This window comes from Euleptes europaea, chromosome 3 (genome assembly GCF_029931775.1).
Source record: "Euleptes europaea isolate rEulEur1 chromosome 3, rEulEur1.hap1, whole genome shotgun sequence".
Classification (NCBI taxonomy): domain Eukaryota; kingdom Metazoa; phylum Chordata; class Lepidosauria; order Squamata; family Sphaerodactylidae; genus Euleptes; species Euleptes europaea.
The window spans coordinates 112,847,949-112,870,332 of NC_079314.1; the positions used below are offsets into that span (position 1 = coordinate 112,847,949).

Genomic DNA, 22,384 nt, shown 5'->3' on the forward strand with positions numbered 1-22,384 from the left:
GTTAGAAAATTCTTCCTAATGTCTAGACGGAAACTCTTTTGATTTAATTTCAACCTGTTGATTCTGGTCCATTTTGTGGCTGGCTCCGCCTCTTGCAGCAGCCATTTTTGTAGTACTCATTTTGTTGCTGCGCCCACCATGCTATGTCAGAATTCTAAATGTGCCTGCAAGCTCAAAAAGGTTGAGGACCCCTGTACTAAATGAACAAGAAATGTTGTTTTCTGCTTAGCCATTGCCCCTCAGATTAGGGATTTACTAGTCAAATGAGCCATTTGGGTTGGATTGTATTGGGGGTTTCCATCTCCAGGTTGGGAAATTCCTGGAGATTTGGGGGCGGAGCCTTAGGGGCAGGGATTAAAGAGGGGAGGGACCTCAGTGGGATATAATGCCATAGAGTCCACCCTCCCAAGTAGCCATTTTCTCCAGGGGAACTGATCTCTGTAGCCTGGAGATCAACTGTAATTCTGGGAGAACTCCAGGTGCTACCTGGAGGTTGGCAAGCCTGGTCTTTGGGGAGTCCTCTCTGCAAAGCTGATTTATTTGCACAAGAGGACGGTTGTTTCAGAAAATCTGAGCTCTGCGTTCACTCTATGGAGTGGTGCCATCATTTGATTCATAGTTAAGGTAACAGTCCCAAACCTGGTTATTTAGAAGCAGATGTTATTGAAATAAATTGAACTTTCATCTAGGTTAATGTGTTTCGGTTAGGGGAGTTGTGCACTTTTAATTCAATATGGCGGGAGGAAGAGCATATTGACTTTTCAGGGATTGTAAACCTAGCAACGGTCTTTCTCTCCCAAACCCTTTTTTTTATCCCCAAATAACAAAGTCTAAATGCAAAATAACATTGTTGGAATCTAGCAACGGGGGGTTGAATGAGCGGTGAATATATAAATATAGATACAGTTAGTTGTTTTCCCTTGTTTTATTCTTAGCATTGATATTTCCCCCCGAAGATTTTACTAACAGGCAGCAACATGTGATATGCATCTAGATCAGAGAGACGTGAAGGCCACCTATTTAAGACCCAGTCAAGTTTAAGAGCGGGTATCAAGGCCTTTCTTTCAAAAGCAGATGATAAATCAGATCGTAACCACTCGTGAGCCGCTCATCCACCATGTATAGCAGCCCACCGGTAACCTCTCCTAGTACTGGGGTGATGGTCTATATTCAGTCTGGAGGAGGAGCTGGTTTTTATACCCCGCTTTTTTTTACTGAAAGGAGTCTCAAAGTGGCTCATAGTCACCTTCCCTTCCCCTCCCCACAACAGACACTTTGTGAGGTAGGTGAGGCTGAGAGAGTTCTAAGAGAACTGTGACTGGGCCAAGGTCACCCAGCAGGCTTCAAGTCGAGGCGTGGGGGAATCAAAACCGGTTCTCCAGATTAGAGTCCAATGTGATGTAGTGGTTACGAGTGGTGGTTAGGTGGACTCTACTCTGGAGAACCGGGTTTAATTCCCCACTCCTCCACGTGAGCGGTGGACGCTAATTTAGTGAACCGGGTTGGTTTCCCCACTCTTAACACATGAAGCCAGCTGGGTGACCTTGGGCTAGTCACAGCTCTGTAAGAGCTCTCTCAGTCTCACCTACTTCACAGGGTGTCTGTTGTGGGGAGGGGAGGGAAAGTTCTCCTTCTCCTTCTCCTCCTCCTTCTCCTCCTACTCCTCACGCTGGCACACAGTCCCTTGCGTGTGATATCTTTTGTTTTTGGTGTCATGGGGTCGAGCCTGGTGATGTCATGAGTGGTAGTCCCAACTACAGTAATTCCACACACTGCAAGGAATTGTCCTGTATGGTATCTGTGAATGTGTGTACTCACAATTCTATGCCTTTGAAATGAGATTTTGTGTACCACAGTCACAAAACTAAAAATAAAATCTGCATGCAAAACCAGAAGTAAAGTTAGTATCCCGTGATGCCCGTCGTCTATAAATCACACATGAAGTTAGGAAGTAGTTGTGGCTTCCTAGAGGCACCTGGTTGGCCACTGTGTGAACAGACTGCTAGACTTGATGGGCCTTGGTCTGATCCAGCAGGGCCTTTCTTATGTTCTTACCCCCCCCCCCCGCCATCAAGTCACAGCTGATTTATGGCGATCCTGTAGGGTCTTCAAGACAGGAGATTAACAGAGGTGCTTTGCCATTGCCTGCCTCTGTGCCACAACCCTGGTATTCCTTGGAGGTCTCCCATCCAAGCAGTGACCAGGGCCTGCTTAGCTTCTGAGATCTGATGAGATTGGACTAGCCTGGACTATCCAGGTCAGAGCATAATAGTTACTACAAGCAAGCATATTTTAAAGTAATAAAAGAAGCTATCAACTGTGTGAGGTAGCTGATGGTCCCAAGATTTCACTCCACTGACCAGGGTATAAACCCCAAACCCCAAAGCTTATCAACCCTGATGAAGTATAAAAGGGAAGACTTCTGCCTGACACCATAGGGGGCTGCTCCCAGATACTGTACACCGAGCTGCCCTAGATCAGTGGTGGCGAACCTATGGCACGCGTGCCAGAGATGGCACTCAGAGCCCTCTCTGTGGGCACGCGAGCCGTCGCCCCAGCACAGAGTTTGCCTGAGTTCGTTTCCCCAGCCAAGGAGGCTGGGGACCAGCGGTGCCTTCCCGGCTCCTCCGGGAAGTGCCGGGCTTCTTCCCGGTGCCTTCTCCGCAGTTGCTGGCTGCACGCTCTGGAAGTGAAGACAACGACGAGCCTTCTGCCGAGGACTGGAAGAGGCGGAGCCGGGACAGGGCAGGACCGGGAGTGGGACGCCTGGGCGGCCATCTGCGGCGGGCTGGTTGGTGACTGCAGCGCAGGGGGTTGGCGGTGAGGGCCGAAAGGGGGGCCCGCCTGGCGTTTGTGCTGGAGCCAAGCCCTTTGCTTAGCTCGGGTTTCCACTCTGCTCGTTCATGCAACTGCCTCTGAGCGCATGCAGAGGGCTGTCCCCACCATCAGCCCCCTGCATAACATCTTTTTTAATTCGTTTTAGGGCTGTTGAAAAAAAATTTGGTAAAATTTGGATTTGGCAAAATTCGGCCCGTTTTTATTCGGGCTGTGATAGTCTGAACTCTCCCGCTTCGGATATTTGAAATTCGGGCGAGATCCAGCATTCGGGGGGAAATTCGGCCCCCACGCATCTTCAGGGGGTCAAGCCCCTCTGCGCTCTCTGCGCAGGCATCGCAGAGGGGTTTGAAGACCCCCCCGCCCCTCTTCCCTGGACTCCCAGGAAGGCGGGCGGGGGATTGTCAAGCCCCTCTGCGCTCTCTGCGCAGGCAGTGCAGAGGGGTTTAAAGCTGCCCCGAACCCCGAATTTGCCGAATTTATTCGGGAACACCCCAAACTCGCTGAATTCGGCTCCCTGTTTTCCCGCCTTTTTTGAGTTTTTGAGTTTGGTTTGAACTGAAAACCACCGAATCTGGGGAAATTCGGCTGTTTTTCAGTTCGGGATGAACCGAATCGACAGCCCTAATTCGTATGAAGATAACAGTTGGAAAAAGAACCAAACTGAAGGGGTGGGGGCTATGCCCCATCTGCTTTCCTTCCCCCGCTTGGCTGCCCATGCAGGTAGTAGCAGGAGATCTGCTATTTCAGTTCACCTGGAGAAAATGGCCACTTTGGCAATTGGACTCTATGGCATTGAAGTCCCTCCCCAAACCCCATCATCCTCAGGCTCTGCCCCAAAAACCTCCCTCGGGTGGCAAAGAGGGACTTGGCAACCCCTAGCCCCATGTGGACTTCTAGCTGTGTTGGCACTTTGCGATAAATCAGTGGGTTTTGGGTTGCAGTCTCTAAAAGGTTCGCCATCACTGCCCTAGATTAATCAGTGATCTGACCTGCATGCTCTGTATAGTAACAGAGCTATTTTGTGGAACAAGAAAGTTTTCAATCCGGACATACATTTGTTGTGACTTCTGAAAAACATAGAATAGCCACTGTGGCCTCAGTAATGTTAACAATTACTTAGAAAATATTAGTTTCAGAGGCAGTCGTGTTTATCTGCAGTAGAATCGTAGAATCATAAGAGTTGGAAGGGAACACCAGGGTTATCTTGTCCAACCCCCGGCACAATGCAGGAAATTCACAACAACAACCCCCCCCCCCCGTAACCCCTACTCCATGCCCAGAAGATGGCTACAAAAACCCTCCAGTATCTCTGGCCAATCTGGCCTGGAGGAAAATTGTTTCCTGACCCCAAAGTGGCAATCAGCATTTCCCCGGGCATGCAAGAAAGGGCCATGAGAGCCAAACACTGACACAACCCTTCCTGCCCTCTCTCTCATGATCTGTCTAAGTTCACAGAAAAAAGCATTGCTGACAGATAGCCATCCAGCCTCTGCTTCAAAACCTCCAAAGAACAGCTAGATTCAAATCCAGTAGCGCCATAGAGACCAACAAGAATTTCGGGGAATGAACTTTCGAGAGTCAAAGCACCCTTCATCTTATGAAGAAAGCTTTGACTTTTGAAAGCTCATACCGTGAAAATCATGATGGTCTCTAAGGTGCTACTGGACTTGAACTTAGAATGTACGTATGTATGAGATTTTTTTAGTCGCCACTCACCTAAAGGGTCTCATGGCGATTTATATTAACATGCATATGTAGCACATCAGATTGCTTCAGGTGCATCACATTTCTATGCCAGTTTTCCTTACAGCAAGCTTGTAAAGTATATCAGGATGGTAAGGGAAGGCTGAGAACAGTGGTTTGCCAGGTCCCTCTTCGCCATTGGCAGGAGGTTTTTGGGGCGGAGCCTGAGGAGGACGGGGTTTGGGGAGAGGAGGGATTTCAATGCCATAGAGGCCAATTGCCAAAGCGGCCATTTTCTCCAGGAGAACTGATCTCTTTTGGCTGGAGATCAGTTGTAATAGCTGGGGATCTCCAGCCACCACCTGGAGGTTGGCAACCCTATTTTTACAGGAGAGATGGGTAGATCGTGTGACTCCATGAAATGCCATGTGGAGAGTGGGAAGAACAATGGACAGAGCTGTAGAGTTGCCAGCTCCGGGTTGGGAAATACCTGGAGATTTTGGGGGTGGAGCCTGAGGAGGGCGGGGTTTGGGGAGAGGAGGGACTTCAATGCCATAGTTCAATGGCCAAAGCAGCCATTTTTTCCAGGTGAACTGCTCTCTATCAGCTGGAGATCAGTTGGAATAGCTGGAGATCTCCAGCTACTGCCTGGAAGCTGGCGACCCAGTTTGGCTTGGATTACTCCGGACATTCGTGGCAGAAGATGGATTTGAACCAGAGGCCTCCCCCAGGCTGGAGATGTGGCCAGAGCACGCGAAGAATGGGAACGTGTAGAGGGGGGAAAAATCAGCATGGTGCAGGAATAATGAGGGACAGAGGGACAGCTTAAAAGCTTAGGTTCAGGTTAGGGACGTCCCTGTCAATTACAGTAACTTGAGGGGTATGTTCAGCGGTATTATGTTTGCGCTCATCAAGGCTGTGTCTCGTCTCTTTCCCCCAGCCTTGAGTCAAGAGGAAAGAAAAGCGGCAAACCTCAGTTTTCTTCTGTTGGCAACATGATCAGACAGAAGCATTTCGTACTGTGACAACCTGCCAATCATAAGGTTGGCTGCAAATACATTAAGCCCTGGCGTTTCCTCCCAGCTTCAGTTAAAATTACAGTCTAATTTTGGTAGTTATATATATATATATATATACACACACACACACACACACACACACACACACACACACACACATAAAAAAATGTGGTGTTTTACCAGCTAGCTTGGGAACACAAAGAATTCCCCAATTCCAAACCTGCATATATGAATGGGTATTAAAAGTAATTTAGACAGCTCCCCCTTCTTTCTCTTTCAAAGTTGATATGCATTTCCACCATGTTTTGGGGTGGGGTGGGGGGAGATTATCTCTCTCTCTCTTTTGGCACGGTGAAAAATGTTAATAAAATAGCATCTATAAGTTGGTGGTGGGGAGAGGAATTGCAGGTAGAAAGGTAAATGTCTAGGAATTTGCTCCTAAATTGCCCCCTCCATAGGGTTGCCAACCTCCAGGTGGTGGCAGGAAATCTCCTGCTATTACAACTGATCTCCAGCCGATAGAGATCAGTTCCCCTGGAAAAAAGGGCCGCTTTGGCCATTGGACTCTATGGCATTGAAGTCCCTCCCCAAACCCCGCCCTCCTCTGGCTCCACCCCCAAAATCACTTGGCAAAAGCTGAGAAAAGTATTGTCATGTTGTTGTGTCTCTGAAATTTCGGTCCAACGTCGCTGCAAGGAATTGCTGTGATTTCAATGGGCCTTCACTAAGACTCTGTTACAGGAATCACCTCTGTTGGGCGACTCTGGTGCATGGTTTGTTACTAGGGTTGCCAGGTCCCTCTTCACTACCGGCTGGAGGTTTTTGGGGCGGAGGCTGAGGAGGGAGGGGAGGGACTTCAATGTCATAGAGTCCAATTGCCAAAGCCGCCATTTTCTCCAGGTGAACTGATCTCTATCAGCTGGCGATCAGTTGTAATAGCAGGAGATCTCCAGCTACTACCTGGAAGTTGGCAACCCTATTTGTTACGTGTTTTAGGAATACATGCTAGGTGCCAGCATATCCCTGTGTGTGCGAGTTTGTTATTTACAGAGCAGGTAGGGTTGCCAACCTCCTGGCACTAGGTGGAGATCTCCTGCTATTACAACTAATTTCTAGGCGACAGTGATCAGTTCACCTGGAGGAAATGGCTGCTTGGGCAATTGTACTCTATGGCATGGAAGTTCCTCCCCTCCCCAAACCCCGCCCATCTCAGGCTCTGCCCAAAAAACTCCTGCTGGTGGTGAAGAGGGACCTGACAACCCTAAGGGCAAGGAATATGGCACATAGAGGGTGTAGGATAATTTATTTTTTCTTTTTGCACCGGATTGTGGGTAAGTGCTCATTGCCTTGGGGTTCTCCAAAAATCTTGCTGCAGTCCTTTGGCACAGCTTGGTGAGGTCCTCAGACAAACAAGAAATGCTAACAAATCCAAAATTTGGTCTTAGTTAAATATTTATTTGTTTAATTTAAATGTATAGCCTGCCCTCATTCCCAGCCAGGCTGGGCTCAGGGCAGGTAACGACACTGAAAACAATATAAAACCATAAAATTTCAGCTTCAAACAGCAACGATCATAAAACTACTGTACAAATCCAGGTGGCATTTGCAAGGTAGGATAGTAGTAGCCACTGTGCACCCGGTCCGGCAGGGTAGGGGTGAGAAATGTGAAGTTGTCTCTAAAACCAACTAAGCCGAACGTCACATGAACCGTATGACTCAAAGATTACACCTATTAGACGGTGAAGAATGTGTTCCAAGGAAAGCAAGTGATGTTGCTCTATGTGTGGCGCCGAATTTTCCATCCTAGAAAAGCATTAGCAAATATATCACAGGGAATGCTCCTATCCTGGCAAGAAGGGATGATTGAAATAGCAATTATTACCCATAGATCTTTCCCAGGCCTGAATAATAGTTAGCTACAAACCGGCTCTGCTTGGTTGGGAGTTTTTCTTTTTCTTTCTTTTCTTTTTTTAACTTGGAAAATCCCACGGATGATGGCCAAAGATTCCTGCTCTTTTTGGGGAGGGGGATTCAAGTACTAGGCCTCTTCCCCCCTCCCCCAGACTCTTTTAAAACAGAGGATTGAGACAGAAGACTTATTCCTTTCCTCCACCATGTTGTCTGAGAGAGGAAGGCCCAGGATGTTGTTTCTCCAGTGGGATTTTTGACTTTTTAATGTCTTTGATAAACTCACCTGCATGCCATATTAAAAATTGTGTGTTTGGAACTCAGATTACAAAGCAAGTTTGTCTTGCTTGAGTTGGAGACTGGAAAGAAAGCTGTCTTGGGTTCAGTGTTTCATAGTTTTCTGACGGCTGGCCAATACTTTTTGAAGTAATGAACTAATTAGCATTGGTTTGAGGTGGGTTCTGTGGGCATTGGCCTTTCATGCACGGACGTTTCCCAACCCCGAGCTGGCAAACCTATTTTGTGGTTATTAGTTTTCCTGACAAATTCTAATTATTAGTCTTATCATTTACCTGAAATTGGTCAGCAATGCAGGAGGTCAGCGACTAGGGTTGCCAAGTGTCTGGTGGTGGCGGGTAAAATCCCGCCAATCCACCGGGCTGCCCGTCAACCAGCTGAGGGCCGGCGGGCAACACTTGCCCGCGCAATGTGCCCACATCACTTCCTGGTTTACCCAGAAGCGACGTGGATGCTTGAGCAACCTCCGCAGAAACTCTATGGAAACCATAGATTTTCGCCAGAGATTGATAGAGTGTCTGTGTCGCTTCCGAGTAAACCCGGAAGTGACGTAGGCACGTCGTGCGGGACGCACACGTGCATCATGTGGGGAACACGTGTACATCGTGCCGGGTGAGCGCATGTGTCCTGCGCTGCTGAAAAACTCCTGCCGATGGAGCTACAGACCTGGTAAGCCTATCAGCGACGTAACTGCTATGTGTAATTTTGTGTGGTGGAAAGTGCCGTCTAATCGCAATGGACTTATGGCACCCTGTAGGCTTGCCTGATCTCAGAAGCTAAGCAGGGTTGGTCCTAGCTAGTATGTGGATGCAAGATCACCAAGGAATGTAGGGTCACTATGCAGAGGAAGGCCATGGCAAACCACCTCTGTTAGACTCTTGCCTTGAAAGCCCCATAAGGGGTCATCATAACTTGGCTGTGACTTGATGGCGCTTTCCACACACAGGTTTTTCAAGGCAAGAAATGAGCAGAGGGGGTTTGCCGTTGCCTGCCTCTGTGTAGCAACCCTGGACTTCCTCGCTGGTCTCCCATCCAAGTACTAACCAGGGCCGACCCTGCTTAGCTTCCCAGATCTGACAAGATCAGGTTAGCTTGGGCCATCCGTCAGGGCTGTGTATTTCCAGCCTATCATTTATGTACAATATCAGCGATCACTGGCGTGTTGTATTAAAGGAAAAAAAAAACATTTTTCCTCTTGTAAAGTAAACTAGACAAGTGTGAAATGATGGGATTATCAGGGGCCCTTGTATCTGTGCGTTTAAACCCCTAGCAATCAATTTGCTTTCCAAACCGCAAATGTTAAATAAAATAGCCTCTTCCAGGGAGGGAAAAAAAAATCCTTTCGCAATGATTGGAATCATTTTGAAGAAGATGTCAAGCGATATTGGTGCTGCTGCTTTCCCCCCCCCCCACCCTTCAAACGTCTTCTGATTTGAATATTTATTATATTTGTTAATAAGGATTTAAATACTGAAAACCTCTATGCAAAATCAGCGTTATTAGACGCTGGCCCTCATTTGGTGGCTTACGAAATCAAGAATGATGTCTGGTGCAGAACAGCCTAGAAGCTTGCGTTGGTTTCTAGAAATCTTGCCTTCTTCCGACAGCTACAATGACGGATTCAGCAAAAGCAGAACAGTCCCACGTTGTTGCTCCCCTTCAGACAAAATTGGAGATGGTATCCCTATTAGTCTGCCGTAGCAGTAGAAAAGAGCAAGAGTCCAGTAGCACCTTAAAGACTAAAACTATCTGGCAGGGAATGAGCTTTCGTGAGCCACGGCTCACTTCTTCAGATACCTGAAGGAGTGAGCTGTGGCTCATGAAAGGCCATCCTCTGCCAGAAAGTTTGTTAGTCTTTAAGGTGCTACATAACATAAGAAAGACCCATCAAGTCCAGCTGTCTGTTCACACAGTAGCCAACCAGGGGCCTCTAGGAAGCCCTCAAGCAAGACGACTGCAGCAGCACCATCCTGCCTGTGTTCCACATCACCTAATATAATAGGCATGCTCCTCTGATCCTGGAGAGAATAGGGATGCATCATGACTAGTATCCATTTTTACTAGTAGCCATGAATACCCCTCTCCTCCATGAACATGTCCACTCCCCTCTTAAAGTCTTCCAAGCTGGCAGCCGTCAGGGAGGGAGTTCCACAATTTAACTATGTGTTGTGTGAAGAAATACTGCCTTTTATCTCTCTTTAATCTCTTACCCTCCAGCTTCAGCAGATGACCCCGTGTTCTAGTATTACGAGAAAGGGAGAAAAGCTTCTCCCTGTCTAATCTCTCTATACCATGCATAATTTTATAGACCTCTATCATGTCTCCCCTTAACCACCTTCTTTCCAAACTAAAACAGCCCTAAGCGTTTTAACCAATCCTCATAAGGCAGTTGCTGTAGTCCCCTGATCATCTTGGTTGATCTTCTCTGCATTTTCTCAAGCTCTGCAATATCCTTTTTAGGTGTGGTGACCCGAACTGTACACAGTATTCCAAGTGTGGTCTCACCATAGATTTGTACAAGGGCAGTATGACAGCAGCAGTTTTATTCTGTATTTCTTGTCTAATTATGGCCAGTATGGAATTTGCCTTTTTCACAGCAGCCTCACACTGGGTTGACATCTTCAGCGAGTGATCCACTACCACCCCAAGATCCCTTTCTTGGTCTGTCCCATCAGTTTATATATGAAGCTGGGTATCTGTATTGGTCTGCAGTAGAAGAGCAGGATTTGAGTCTAGTAGCACCCGGTGCAAATTTAATAAAATTAAATTAATAAAAATAAAGACCAACAAGATTTCTAAGGTTATAAGCTTTTGAGAGTCAGAGCTAGCTGATGAGGGGAGCATTGGTTCTCGAAAGCCTGCACACTGAAAGTCTTCTTAGTTCAATCTAAGAACACTTTTCTGGGAGTAAGAATCACTGAGTAGCCCTGCTGCTGCTACTACTACTAAGATTGAGGACCGCGAACCTACTTAAACAGATCCCTGAGTGCCTTGATGGCAGAAAGGAGACATAATATGCAAGACATAATATGCAAGACATAATAATCACTAAACGGTCTTGGATTTAGGTCCTTCCATTCCTCTCGAACTGGTGATCAGCCCTGCCAAAGTCAATAGCATTGACACACTGTTGAGTAGCCTGACATTGGCAGACAAACGAGCTCGGCGTCGTGCCGGTAAGCCATCTATCTCTGGACCCGAGCCCTCCGACATCCAAACAAGTCAGGACCAAAAAAAAAAAAAAATCAGTTAGTGAGTAAATAATCAAGTTGTTTTTAGTGCGATGTTCCACGGTAAGTATGTTCCCCGTGGCTTTCGCGGTGACGACTGGCCTTGGAAACGTACCCATTTCTCATTCTCTCTCTCTCTCTCTCTCTCTCTCTCTTTTACCTTTTTGTCACCATATGATGCTCAGGGACTCCAGAAAGCCTGGCGGAGAAAGAGCGGCAGCTCATGGGCATGATCAATCAGCTGACCAGTTTGCGGGAGCAGCTGCTGGCCGCGCACGACGAGCAGAAGAAGCTGGCTGCCTCGCAGATCGAGAAGCAGCGCCAGCAAATGGAGCTGGCTAAGCAGCAGCAAGAGCAGGTGAGGGATGATTTGAGGGGGCCTTTCGCTTGGCCGCTCTCCTTCCTGGTAGAAGGGGCTCTTAAGTAAAAGCTAAAGGTCTCCTATGCGAGCACCGGGTCATTCTGGCCCATGGGTTAAGTCACATCCTGACAGGCAGACTTTGTTTACGGGGAGGTTTGCCAGTGCCTTCCCCAGTCATCTTCCCTTTACCCCCAGCAAGCTGGGTACTCATTTTACCGACCTCGGAAGGATGGAAGGATGAGTCAACCTTGAGCCGGCTGCCTGAAACCGACTTCCATTGGGATTGAACTCAGGTCGTGAGCAGAGCTCGGACTGCAGTACCGCAACTTACCACTCTGTGCCACGGAGCTCATACATAAGGGGCTCTTAACCTGCCATTAACTTGCTCATTTGTTGAGGCTGTGTGTGCAGGAGCTAGGTGGAGCATGCATACGACTCCCATTTTGCAGACTCTCTGTTGGCTGCCCCATTTGTCACCGAGCTCAGTTTAAGGTACTGGCTATCATATACCTTCATGGCCTTGGCCCCGTAGGCAGGTCATGAGAGGGAGGGCAGGAAGGGCTGCATCAGTGATTGGCTCTCGTGGCCCTTTCTTGCACGCCCAGGTTAGTGCTGATCGCCACTTTGGGGTCAGGAACCAAAGCTCTCTTTAGAAGACGAAGGGTGCTTTGACTCTCAAAAGTTCCCCGAAATTTTTGTTACTCTCTATAGCGCTACTGGACTTGAATCTAGCTGTTCTTTGGAGGTTTTGAAGCAGAGGCGAGATGGCCATCTGTCAGCAATGCTTTTTCTGTGAACTTAGGCAGATCATGAGAAGGAGGGCAGGAAAGGTTGCATCAGTGTTTGGCTCTCGTGGTAGAGTATCTGCATTGCACGCAGAAGGTCCCAGGTTCAATCCCCGGCATCTCCAGTTAAAGGGACTAGGCAAGAAGGTGATGTGAAAGACCCCAGCCTGAGACCCTGGAGAGCTGCTGCCGGTCAGAGTAGACAATACTGACTTTGATGGACTAAGGGTCTGATTCAGTAGAAGGCAGCTTCATGTGCCCATGTGAAGAAAGAACTTGTATATCTGGGGGAAAATATGTATATGGATACATTCATTCATTGCCTTAACTCCTTCGGGAATTTGGAAGATTGACTAAGTGAAGTGTAACGTATCTGTCTGTTTGATTTCTGTGAAAAGGGAGGGTGGGATTAGAAAATCCCCCCAGTAAATTATCTCATCTCTTGACCCCCACAGATTGCCAGACAGCAACAGCAACTCCTGCAACAGCAACACAAAATTAACCTCCTTCAGCAACAGATCCAGGTCAGAGATGGTGCATTTACCCATTCATTTACTTTAATTTTCTCTCTTGTTCTCCATGTCTTTTCTACTGCCTACAATTCAATTATTTCGTGTCATGCATATGCAGGATGATGACTCGAGGCATGTACGGTGTAGACTGGCATTATTTGGGGGGTCTCAAGGCCCCACTAGAGCCTTGGATACGGTCGTATGGATTTGTGCGCGTCTTTATGCTGTAGCAGAAATGACTTCCTGAAGTAAACGCGCTCACCAATTCTGTTTCTAGTGCTCCTGAAACCGGAGGGGGTGGAAAGCTGTGACAGGCCCTTTCAACCAACTGAGGGGCCCCACACACCTTCTTATGATTTGGGGGGGGGGGTCTTGGTTTGTTTTAAACTGGAAACCTTTCCCTCGGTTGCCAGGTGTTCTAAAGGCAGCAAGTGTATAGGCTTTGGGTTCGCTGCCGTGAGGTAAGTTTTGTGGCGCGCCAGGAGATTATGGAGATCACCGGGGCAGGATTTGAATGTAAGCAACAAAAAACAGGTTGGTTTCACAGAACAGGTCAGCAGCACAGGTCTCCAGGCAGACAAAGGAGAAACCTGGCTGAGGCACATAAATTTAAATTAGCTATTAGCAGGACTGGGGCATAGCAGGACTGGGGCAAAGCTTCTGAACTCTATATTTGCATCATTTGATTCATTTAAATGCATCTATATTTGGCCAGGACAGCTAACAAGTATTGTCATATACTGCTTCAATCTTAACATTTCTGGACATTTTTTGTTTTGATGGCATGACATGACATGGTAGCCATGTTTAAATATTTGAAGGGATGCCACGTTAATGAGGGAACTAGCTTGTTCTCTGTTGCTTCAGAGACTAGGACATGGAGTAATGGATTCAAACTAAGAGAAAAACGATTCCACCTAAACATTAGGAAGAACTTTCTGACGGTGAGGGCGGTTCGAAGGAGGAATGTGCTGCCTCAGAGAGGGGGTGGAGTCCCCGTCTTTGGAAGCCTTTAAGCAGAGACTGGATGGCCATCTGTCGGGAGTGCTTTGATTGTGGGATCCTGCATGGCAGGGGGTTGGACTGGATGGCTTTTGGGTCTCTTCCAACCTTGTGTAATTTTGTGATTTTTGTTAAGTGCAACTCTAATATCTGTCTGTCTATCTATCTACTAGCCAGCATGGTGTAGAGCAGTTGATTGGAGCAGTGGACTCTGATCTAGAGAACCGGGTTTGATCCCCCACTCCTCCACATGAGCGGCGGAGGCTAGTCTGGTGAACTGGGCTTGTTTCCCCACTCCTACACAGGAAGCCAGCTGGGTGACCTTGGGCTAGTCACACACTCTCAGCCCCACCTACCTTTTCTAAATCTTTTGGATAAAATAGATTGCTGGTCTGATCCAGCAGGCTCTGCTTATGTTCTTATAAAAGGGGGTTCAACAGATTCATGGTCCATCCTTGGCTACCAGCCATGGTGACTAAAGGGAACTTCCATATACAGATGCAGCAGACTTCTGAATATCAGTACTAGGAGTCAGCATCAGAGGAAGGCCTCAGCCTCTATGCTCTCTTTGTTTGGCCCTCCAGGACAACTGGTTGGCTGCTTTGTGAAACAGTATGCTGGACTAGTTGGACCACTAGTCTGATCCATCAGGCTCTACTTATGGTCTTATGTTCTCATTGAACTCTGCTTAGGATTGCACGGTAGATAGGGTTGCCAGGTGGTGGCTGGAGATCTCCTGCTATTACAACTGATCTCTAGGCAGCAGAGATCAGGCCACCTGGAGAAAATGGCTGCTTTGGAAGGTGGACTCCAAGGCATTATACCTCATTGAAGTCCCTCCTCTCCCCAAACCTTGCCCTCCTCCAGCTCCACCCCCCAAAATCTTCAGGTATTTCCCAACCTGGAGCTGCCAACTCTAACTGTAGATGATCCATGATTGGATCCAGTAGGACCCTTCATAGATTCTCCAGCCCAACATTTTGACAGCCCATCTTTGCTTTGGGCCCTACATTTCATAGGTTTATTTGTGTGTACGGTGGTGGTGTACTGTTTAAGAGCAGCGGACTCTAATCTGGAGAACCAGGTTTGATTCCCCAACCCTCCACATGAGCGTCAGACTCTAAACTGGTGAACTGGGTTGGTTTCCCCACACCTCCCCATGAAGCCTGCTGGGTGACCTTGGGCCAATCACATTCTCTCCAAACACTCTCAGCCCCACCTACCTCACAAGATGTCTGTAATGGGGAGGGGAAGGGAAAGCAATTGTAAGCCACTTTGAGACTCCTTAAAAGTAGAGAAAATCGGGGTATAAAAACCAATTCATCTTCTTTCTTTCTTTCTTTCTTTCTTTCTTTCTTTCTTTCTTTCTTTCTTTCTTTCTTTCTTTCTTTCTTTCTTTCTTTCTTTCTTTCTTTCTTTCTTTCTTTCTTTCTTTCTTTCTTTCTTTCTTTTTCTTCTTTTTTCTTTCTTTCTTTCTTTCTTTCTTTCTTTCTTTCTTTCTTTCTTTCTTTCTTTCTTTCTTTCCATATGGCTTTAAAAAAAAATCCATCTCCATCACTGCATGAAAGCGTGGCATTTGCCTCCTCCTTGTCCTCCTCTCCCTTGCAACATAATCAATGCAATTGGCTGGACAGAAGCAGGAGAAGAAGCCTCTCATGTTTTTCTGTTGCTCTGTGTGCGTGCGTGCAAGAAGGGTTTTCGGAGGCTGCTTTTTTTGCAACCGTGCCCTTGTACATATGGAAAAGCGCAGCGTGAAGCAAAGGGTGCCAAGGGGAGAGACAGAAAAGCATCGCTGTCCATTGAACTGACCTACTAAGGGGAACATTAGTACACCATATGATCACCGTCTCATCCATGTGGAGAATGTAGAGTCATGAGCACTTTTGTTTGGCAGCCAAAAAAGAGGCGGCCGCCGCTGCAGGGAAGTTTTTTTTTTTTTTTGAGAAAGAGAGAGAGAAAAAGAAAAGATTCAGGCGAGATAACAATACTTTTTTTTTTTTTTACTGCTGGCTGGTGGAGGTGTTTAGGATGTGTTTTCTTTATATCTCCGTCCGCCCCTAATTGACGATGCTTTAAAATTGAATGACTAGCAGTCAAAACGTGTTTGCTTCAAGCTGAGAAGAAAAATGCCGGTGTCTGTGCTTCCAAACTGATTGCGCTTTGTACACAACTGACAGCCGCAGTCACTTTGAGTGACTGATAAGTGGGGAGCTTTGCCACTTATCAAGGAATGCGCGCCGAAAAAGAAAAGGACTCTGAGCTATTCAGATGCGTTGGCATGTTCAAAATAACATCTCACATCAGTCAGGCTCGCGAGGCACTCGGAGACGTTTCAAAATAAACTTTGTATCCATCTATCCAGCTATCTGGAGGAAAAGATTCAATTTAACAGACAAATCGCCGCGCGGCATCGAGTCGCTTTTTTTTCCCCCCCTGCAAAAGGAGAACATCATTATAATGGCCAACGAAATGGCGGGGACCTCTACATCATTGGGCATCCGTTCTCAGCTCAACGCCCTCCCCGCTCCCAATTCAATTTTGAACATTCAGTATCTTTGATCATGGGTAGCCCGATCTTGTCAGATCTCAGAAGCTAAGCAGGGTCGGTCCTGGTTAGTACTTGGATGGGAGACCACCAAGGAATACCAGGGTTGTATTGCAGAGGCAGGCAATGGCAAACCACCTCTGAATGTCTCTGGATGCCAGTGTGGAGTAGTGGTTTGGAGCGGTGGACTCTAATCTGGAGAGCCAGGTTTGATTCCCCACTCCTCCACATGAGCGGCAGACTTTAATCTGGAGCACCGGGTTGGTTTCCCCACTCCTAGACCTTGGGCTAGTCACAGTTCTCTCCAAACTTTCTCACAGTTCTCTCCCCACCTACCTCACAAGGTGTCGGTTGGAAGCTGATTCGTAATTTTAGTGTCTTTATTGTACAGTCCGTGTGATCTGTGATCCATTCATGAAGCAAAACACATTTCCAGCCAGTGGATCAAGGCCTGCAGAATAAAATGGCCCCTGAGAATAGAAAATTTGCCCGTTCCTATTATAAACAGTGCCTTATTTTTATAGCTTGTAGTTATTGGCTTGGGGAACGCGAATGTTGACATGACGCCCCAGCCAAAAAAACTCTGTGCTAACAAATTGCTAAGAGAAGTTGCACTTAGTGACTCACCGGAAACGTAATGTAGTACCACCTTCTGAGTCATCCGCATGGACTGCATCAGTGTGGGTTTCCTTACACGCCACCCCTGTAAAGATGGGCCCTGCCCATCACTGCTGTCTTTATGAGGCATAATCGGATTACCAGTTGAGGTGGTTCAGCCTGAAGGCCATATGAATGTTGATGTCAACAATGTGGTGGTCAGGCTTCTTTTTCCTGTAAATGGTGTTATCGGTTTTTCATTGTGTGCTTGGCAGATGGATCTGAGATCCATTACATCTTGCAGCAATAGTAAAAAGTAAAGAATTATAACGGTTTGGGTTCCACATTGCCCATGTAGACAGGAGAATCACAATGGGCCTGGGAACTAAAGAAGCCACTTCAAATAGTGACCTCACGGTGGTGGTGGTGGAGGAGGAGGAGGAGGGTTGATTTTTTATATGCCGACTTTCTCCACCTAAAGAAGCCACTTCAAATAGTGACCTCACGGTGGTGGTGGTGGAGGAGGAGGAGGAGGGTTGATTTTTTATATGCCGACTTTCTCCACCGCCTAAGGTAGAATCAAACCGGCTTACGATCACCTTCCCTTTCCCTCCCCACAATGGACACCCTGTGAGGTAGGTGGGGTTGAGAGAGCTCTAAGAGCTGTGACTAGCCCATGGTCACTCAGCTAGCTTCATGCGTAGGAGTGGGAAAACCAACCCACTTCACCAGATTAGCGTCCGCCGCTCATGTGGAGGAGTGGGGAATCAAACCCGGTTCTCCAGATTAGAGTCCACAACTCCAAAGCACTGCTCTTAACCACCCAACCACGCTGGCTCTCAGGATTTATTTCCAGATTTTGTCAGCCTTGGCTTGGGTGTGAGGTTCAGCAGCCCCCATATGCTTGCCTGTGGGATGTTGTGGGGCCACCGGCCGAAGCTGGTGAGAATCGGAATCTCCATGCTCAAGGGGCTACACAAATTGCAGTGTCTGCATGTACACCCACACACGCCCACAAACATGGAGGGGCTGGCTGTTCTGATCATCTGAGAACCCGAACACCTCTTAAGAACCAAACAATTGGTTGGTCACTTAAAGACCATGGGTTGCTTAAAGTTCTGTGACTGCCTGCACTGCCCCTTGCAGTTTTTTACATTCCTAAGGTTTCCAGGCCTTGACCTGGATGGCCCAGGCTAGCCTGATCTCATCAGATCTCAGAAGCTAAGCAGGGTTGGCCCTGGTTAGTACTTGGATGGGAGACCACCAAAGAAGTCCAGGGTCGCTACGCAGAGGCAGGCAATGGCAAACCACCTTTGAATGTCTCTGCCCTGACCTGGATGGCCCGGGCTAGCCTGATCTCATCAGATCACAGAAGCTAAGCAGGGTTGGCCCTGGTTAGTACTTGGATGGGAGACCACCAAAGAAGTCCAGGGTCGCTACGCAGAGGCAGGCAATGGCAAACCACCTTTGAATGTCTCTGCCCTGACCTGGATGGCCCGGGCTAGCCTGATCTCATCAGATCACAGAAGCTAAGCAGGGTCGGCCCTGGTTAGTACTTGGATGGGAGACCACCAAAGAAGTCCAGGGTCGCTACGCAGAGGCGAACACTGTCTCTTGCCTTGAAAACCCTACTGGGTTGTAATAAGTCGGCTGTGACTTGACGGCACTTTACACACACACACACACACACACACAAAGTTTTCAACTTGTATTGAGAGCCAGCATGATATAGTGGCTAAGAGTGATGGACTCTAATCTGGAGAGCCAGGTTGGTTTCCCCACTCCTTCACACGAAGCCTGCTGGGTGACCTTTGGCGAATCACAGTTCTCTGTGAACTCTCTCAGCCCCTTCTACCTCACAAAGTGTCTGTTGTGGGGAGAGGAAGGGAAGGCGATTGTAAAGTCGGTTTGATTCTCCTTAAAAAGCGGGAGAAAGTCGGCATATAAAAACCAACTCTTCTTATAAAAAAAGTCTTATCCTTGTGGAAGCTATTTGAATTTTCAGACTTTTTGCAATGTTTGAAATTATGGCAACCAAAAACAAGTTAAAGTTGGGTCTAGGCTGGGAGACAATCAGGGTTTGAGAAATGAATTTAGGAATTTGAAAAGTGAAACAAATCTTCAGCGTGGGTAGGTGTTTTGCCTATGGGTGTGTTTGAATGGCCGTGGAGTTGGCCATTCCTAGATTTAATGTTCTTGGGTTTTGGAGCTTTTATATCAGCATGACTGAGACATTATATTACTGCTAACGTTCCCCCCCACGCATATTACAGTTCTTCATTTCCTCTGTTGTTTATTTGATAGGAGTCAGGTATGACTTACTGTGAAGTAATTCTCTTCAGCTCTGTAGGAATACTCCAGAGTAGGCTGATTGTGGATTGCACCTTAGGGAGAGAGAAAGCGGCTGCCCCGGTCCCCATTGTCGGTTGCGGGTTTTTCTTCTCAAGCCATTGTTTGCTGTTCTTTTTTGTTGCGCACAGCAGGTGTTTCTTTCACGGCGGCAAAGCTGGCAACACAAGGGTTTCCTTTGTGGTGGTTCCTTGGAGACTTTTGATTAAACTCTTCTTTGTGGTAACGGTGCCAGCGGTGCCAAGTTGCGCATGGAATTTGCGCAGACACAAATGCCTTCAGTTTCTTTGTTCGTACTCTTTTGCTCAAATCTCTCTTCTATACATTATCTGTCTCTCACGAGCTAATCTAAATGTAGACAATGCGGCCTGACGATATTGCCTGGACTTTCAGACCATTTTTTTCCCATTGCAGTTCTCTTACCAGTTTAGCTTTGGGGGGGAATTCCCAATAGCGCAGTCCGATAGGTGTTTTCTTAGAGCGAAGTCCCGTCGACTCCAATGGCGTTTGCTGCCTGGGAATTGTGCTCAGGATTGCAGCCTTATGTTTTAGTAGCTGCAAACAGGACCTTTGCAAGATGTTTCCAATGCCAGGCCTAAAGTTTAAGGTATGAAACATTTTTTTAATCCAATATGGATAAGTAAATTATTTGGCAAAAAAAAAAAATCAGTATGGAAAAGTGTCCCCCCCTCCTTTGGGTAATGTTTTCAATACAGCTATATTGCGTACATAAGTGCCATCAATTTGCAACCAACAAGTACTTACCCTGCTTAATATCTGATATTGATGAGATTGGGCTATACCAGGGGTGTCAAACAAAAGGCCCACGGGCCGGATCCGGCCCATTGCGAGCTCTTATCCGGCCCGCGAGCCAGCCACACACCCCCCATTCTCAATCTGGACGGCAAGACATGGCCTGGCCCGACCAAGTGACATTTATGTTATATCTAGCCCTCGTAACAATTGAGTTTGACACCCCCGTGCTCTACCGTACCGCTCAACAATACCTCAAGATAGCTGTGAAGGTGATTAAAAGCTTTCATTTAGACACAAATCATTGTTTTGACTGTTTTGTTTGGATTCAGATACCTCTGTTCCCATGTGACATTTGTTATGGTGGCAGGTAATTTTGTTAAAATAGGAGTGATCCATTGGTCTTGTTGAAGTTTGAAATGGGGACATTCCAGATCTTTTGAGAAAGTGTATCAATGTTCTGCATATTACATGAGCAAAGTCTTTCGGGGTAGGGTACATTTCCAAATCTTCCGTTTAGAACTGCTGAAGGTACGGAGTTCAGATGAGCAAGCATAAATGCTCTTCGGAAACTCGGGACTGTTACATTACTGAAATGCTTCAAGGATGCATTGTATATAAATAAATAATCCAATTTATTTTGTATAGCTCTTAATATTTGATACAGGTTTCCTCTTCACCATGCTTAATACAATATCCTTAAGTAGGCCTAAAAGTGATAATTTTTTTATCTGTTTCTTGCATCCAGCGGAAGTTGAACTGGTCTTGGTTTATCTCATATATAAGGCCATCCTTCCCAGTTGAAAATATAATCTTAAAATGATATTTAAAGGCTTGTAGCCATGCTTTGGCTTCGATGGAGCCTTGGCCTAGTTCTTGCCTTATGCTTACTCCAGCTATGCATCTTGGGGTCCCTCTAATATGCCATAAAAATTGACACAGTGGAAGATTAAGCGACCTCTGTTTCCATGTGACCTTTCCAAGAAGCATTGTCCCATTCTTCTGTAGGTAAGGCCAGTGTTTAGTGTTTAGGTGTTTATATTGTGTATGAAACCATCACATGAACACATGAAGCTGCCTTATACTGAATCAGACCCTTGGCCCATCAGGGTCAATAATGTCTTCTCAGACTGGCAGCAGCTCTCCAGGGTCTCAGGAAGAGGTCTTTCACATCACCTATGTGACCCTTTTAACTGGAGATGCCAGGGGTTGAATCTGGGACCTTCTACATGGCAATCAGATGTTCTTCCACTGAGCTATGCCCCTCAGGTCACAATCACTGTGTGATCTCAGATTGACTGGGATCTGTGTGTGTGTGTGTGTGTGTGTGTGTGTTAAATGCCATCAAGTCACTTTCAATGTACGGCAGCCTTATGAATTAATGACCTCCAAAACATCCTGTCGTTAACAGCCTTGCTCATATCATGCAAACTGAGGGCCATGTCTTCCTTTATTGAGTCAATATCTCTTGTTGAGTTTTCCTTTTTTCCTCTCTATGAAGGTGAAAAAGATCTTAATCAGAAAAATGGCACTAAAACAGAGACAGATGGGGATGGTAGATAGTAGCAGTAGAAAAAAATCAACATCTGCACATTGAAAGATTTTTTTTGGAAAACATTTTGTTCCAGAAAATCAAAACAAGTTAACATTTTGAGTACCCAGGTAGACAGAGACAGGCCTTATTTATTTCTTCCAGACAAGCATAGAAGACTCAAGTGAGTTAACCATCGGTGTTTGTTGGTTTTCGGCAACTAATCAGAACACTTTCTGTTTAGTGTTGGTGAGGAGATTTGGAAGCTAGGTGGTGGTGGATGGTGGCAGCAACTCGAAAAATTCATGTGAACACACTTATACTGAATCAGACCCTTGGTCCATCAAAGTTAGTATTGTCTACTCAAACTGGCAGCGGGTCTCCAGGGTCTCAGGCAGGGGCCTTTCACATCACCTACCTGCCTAGTCCCTTTAACTGGAGATGCCGGGGACTGAACCTGGGACCATCTGCATGCCAAGCAGATGCTCTACCACTGAGCCACATCCCCTCCCCTTCAAGAGAGGGGAGAAGCTGATTCTACCCCCTTTCCCCTGAGGGAAAACTGAGAGTAGTCCATGTTTGCTTTATCCAGTTGGGTGTTAAAGAGGCTTGCCTTCAGTCATTACAAGAGATTAATGGAACCCCTGGGTATACGTCTGGGTCCTTTGGGGTCTCCGGTCCCCAGTTTCAGAAATGCTTCCCTATGGGAAGGGATTAACAGCCTGAATAGCCCAGGCTAGCCCGATCTCATCAGATCTCGGTGGCTAAGCAGAGTCGGCCCTGGTTAGTACTCAGATGGGATACCACCAAGGAAGTCCAGGGTTGCCACACAGAAGCACGCATTGGCAAACCACCTCTATTCATCTCTTGAGAGTCGGCATGGTGTAGTGGTTAACAGCGGTGGTTTGGAGCCATGGACTCTAATCTGGAGAACTGGGTGTTGATTCCCCACTCCTCCACATGAGCGGCGGAGG

The 22,384-nt window shown here is 47.0% G+C and overlaps 1 protein-coding gene across 3 annotated transcripts in view; it reads left to right on the forward strand.

The window, feature by feature from the left end:
* Nucleotides 1–22,384, forward strand: part of SOX5 (SRY-box transcription factor 5) — a 444,166-nt gene that overhangs the window by 215,819 nt on the left and 205,963 nt on the right. For all 3 annotated transcript variants that reach the window (XM_056846727.1, XM_056846729.1, XM_056846728.1), the window contains exons 5-6: nt 11,161–11,333; nt 12,577–12,645. In XM_056846727.1, coding sequence (XP_056702705.1) covers nt 11,161–11,333; nt 12,577–12,645 — 242 coding nt within the window. The remainder of the gene's footprint in view (nt 1–11,160; nt 11,334–12,576; nt 12,646–22,384) is intronic.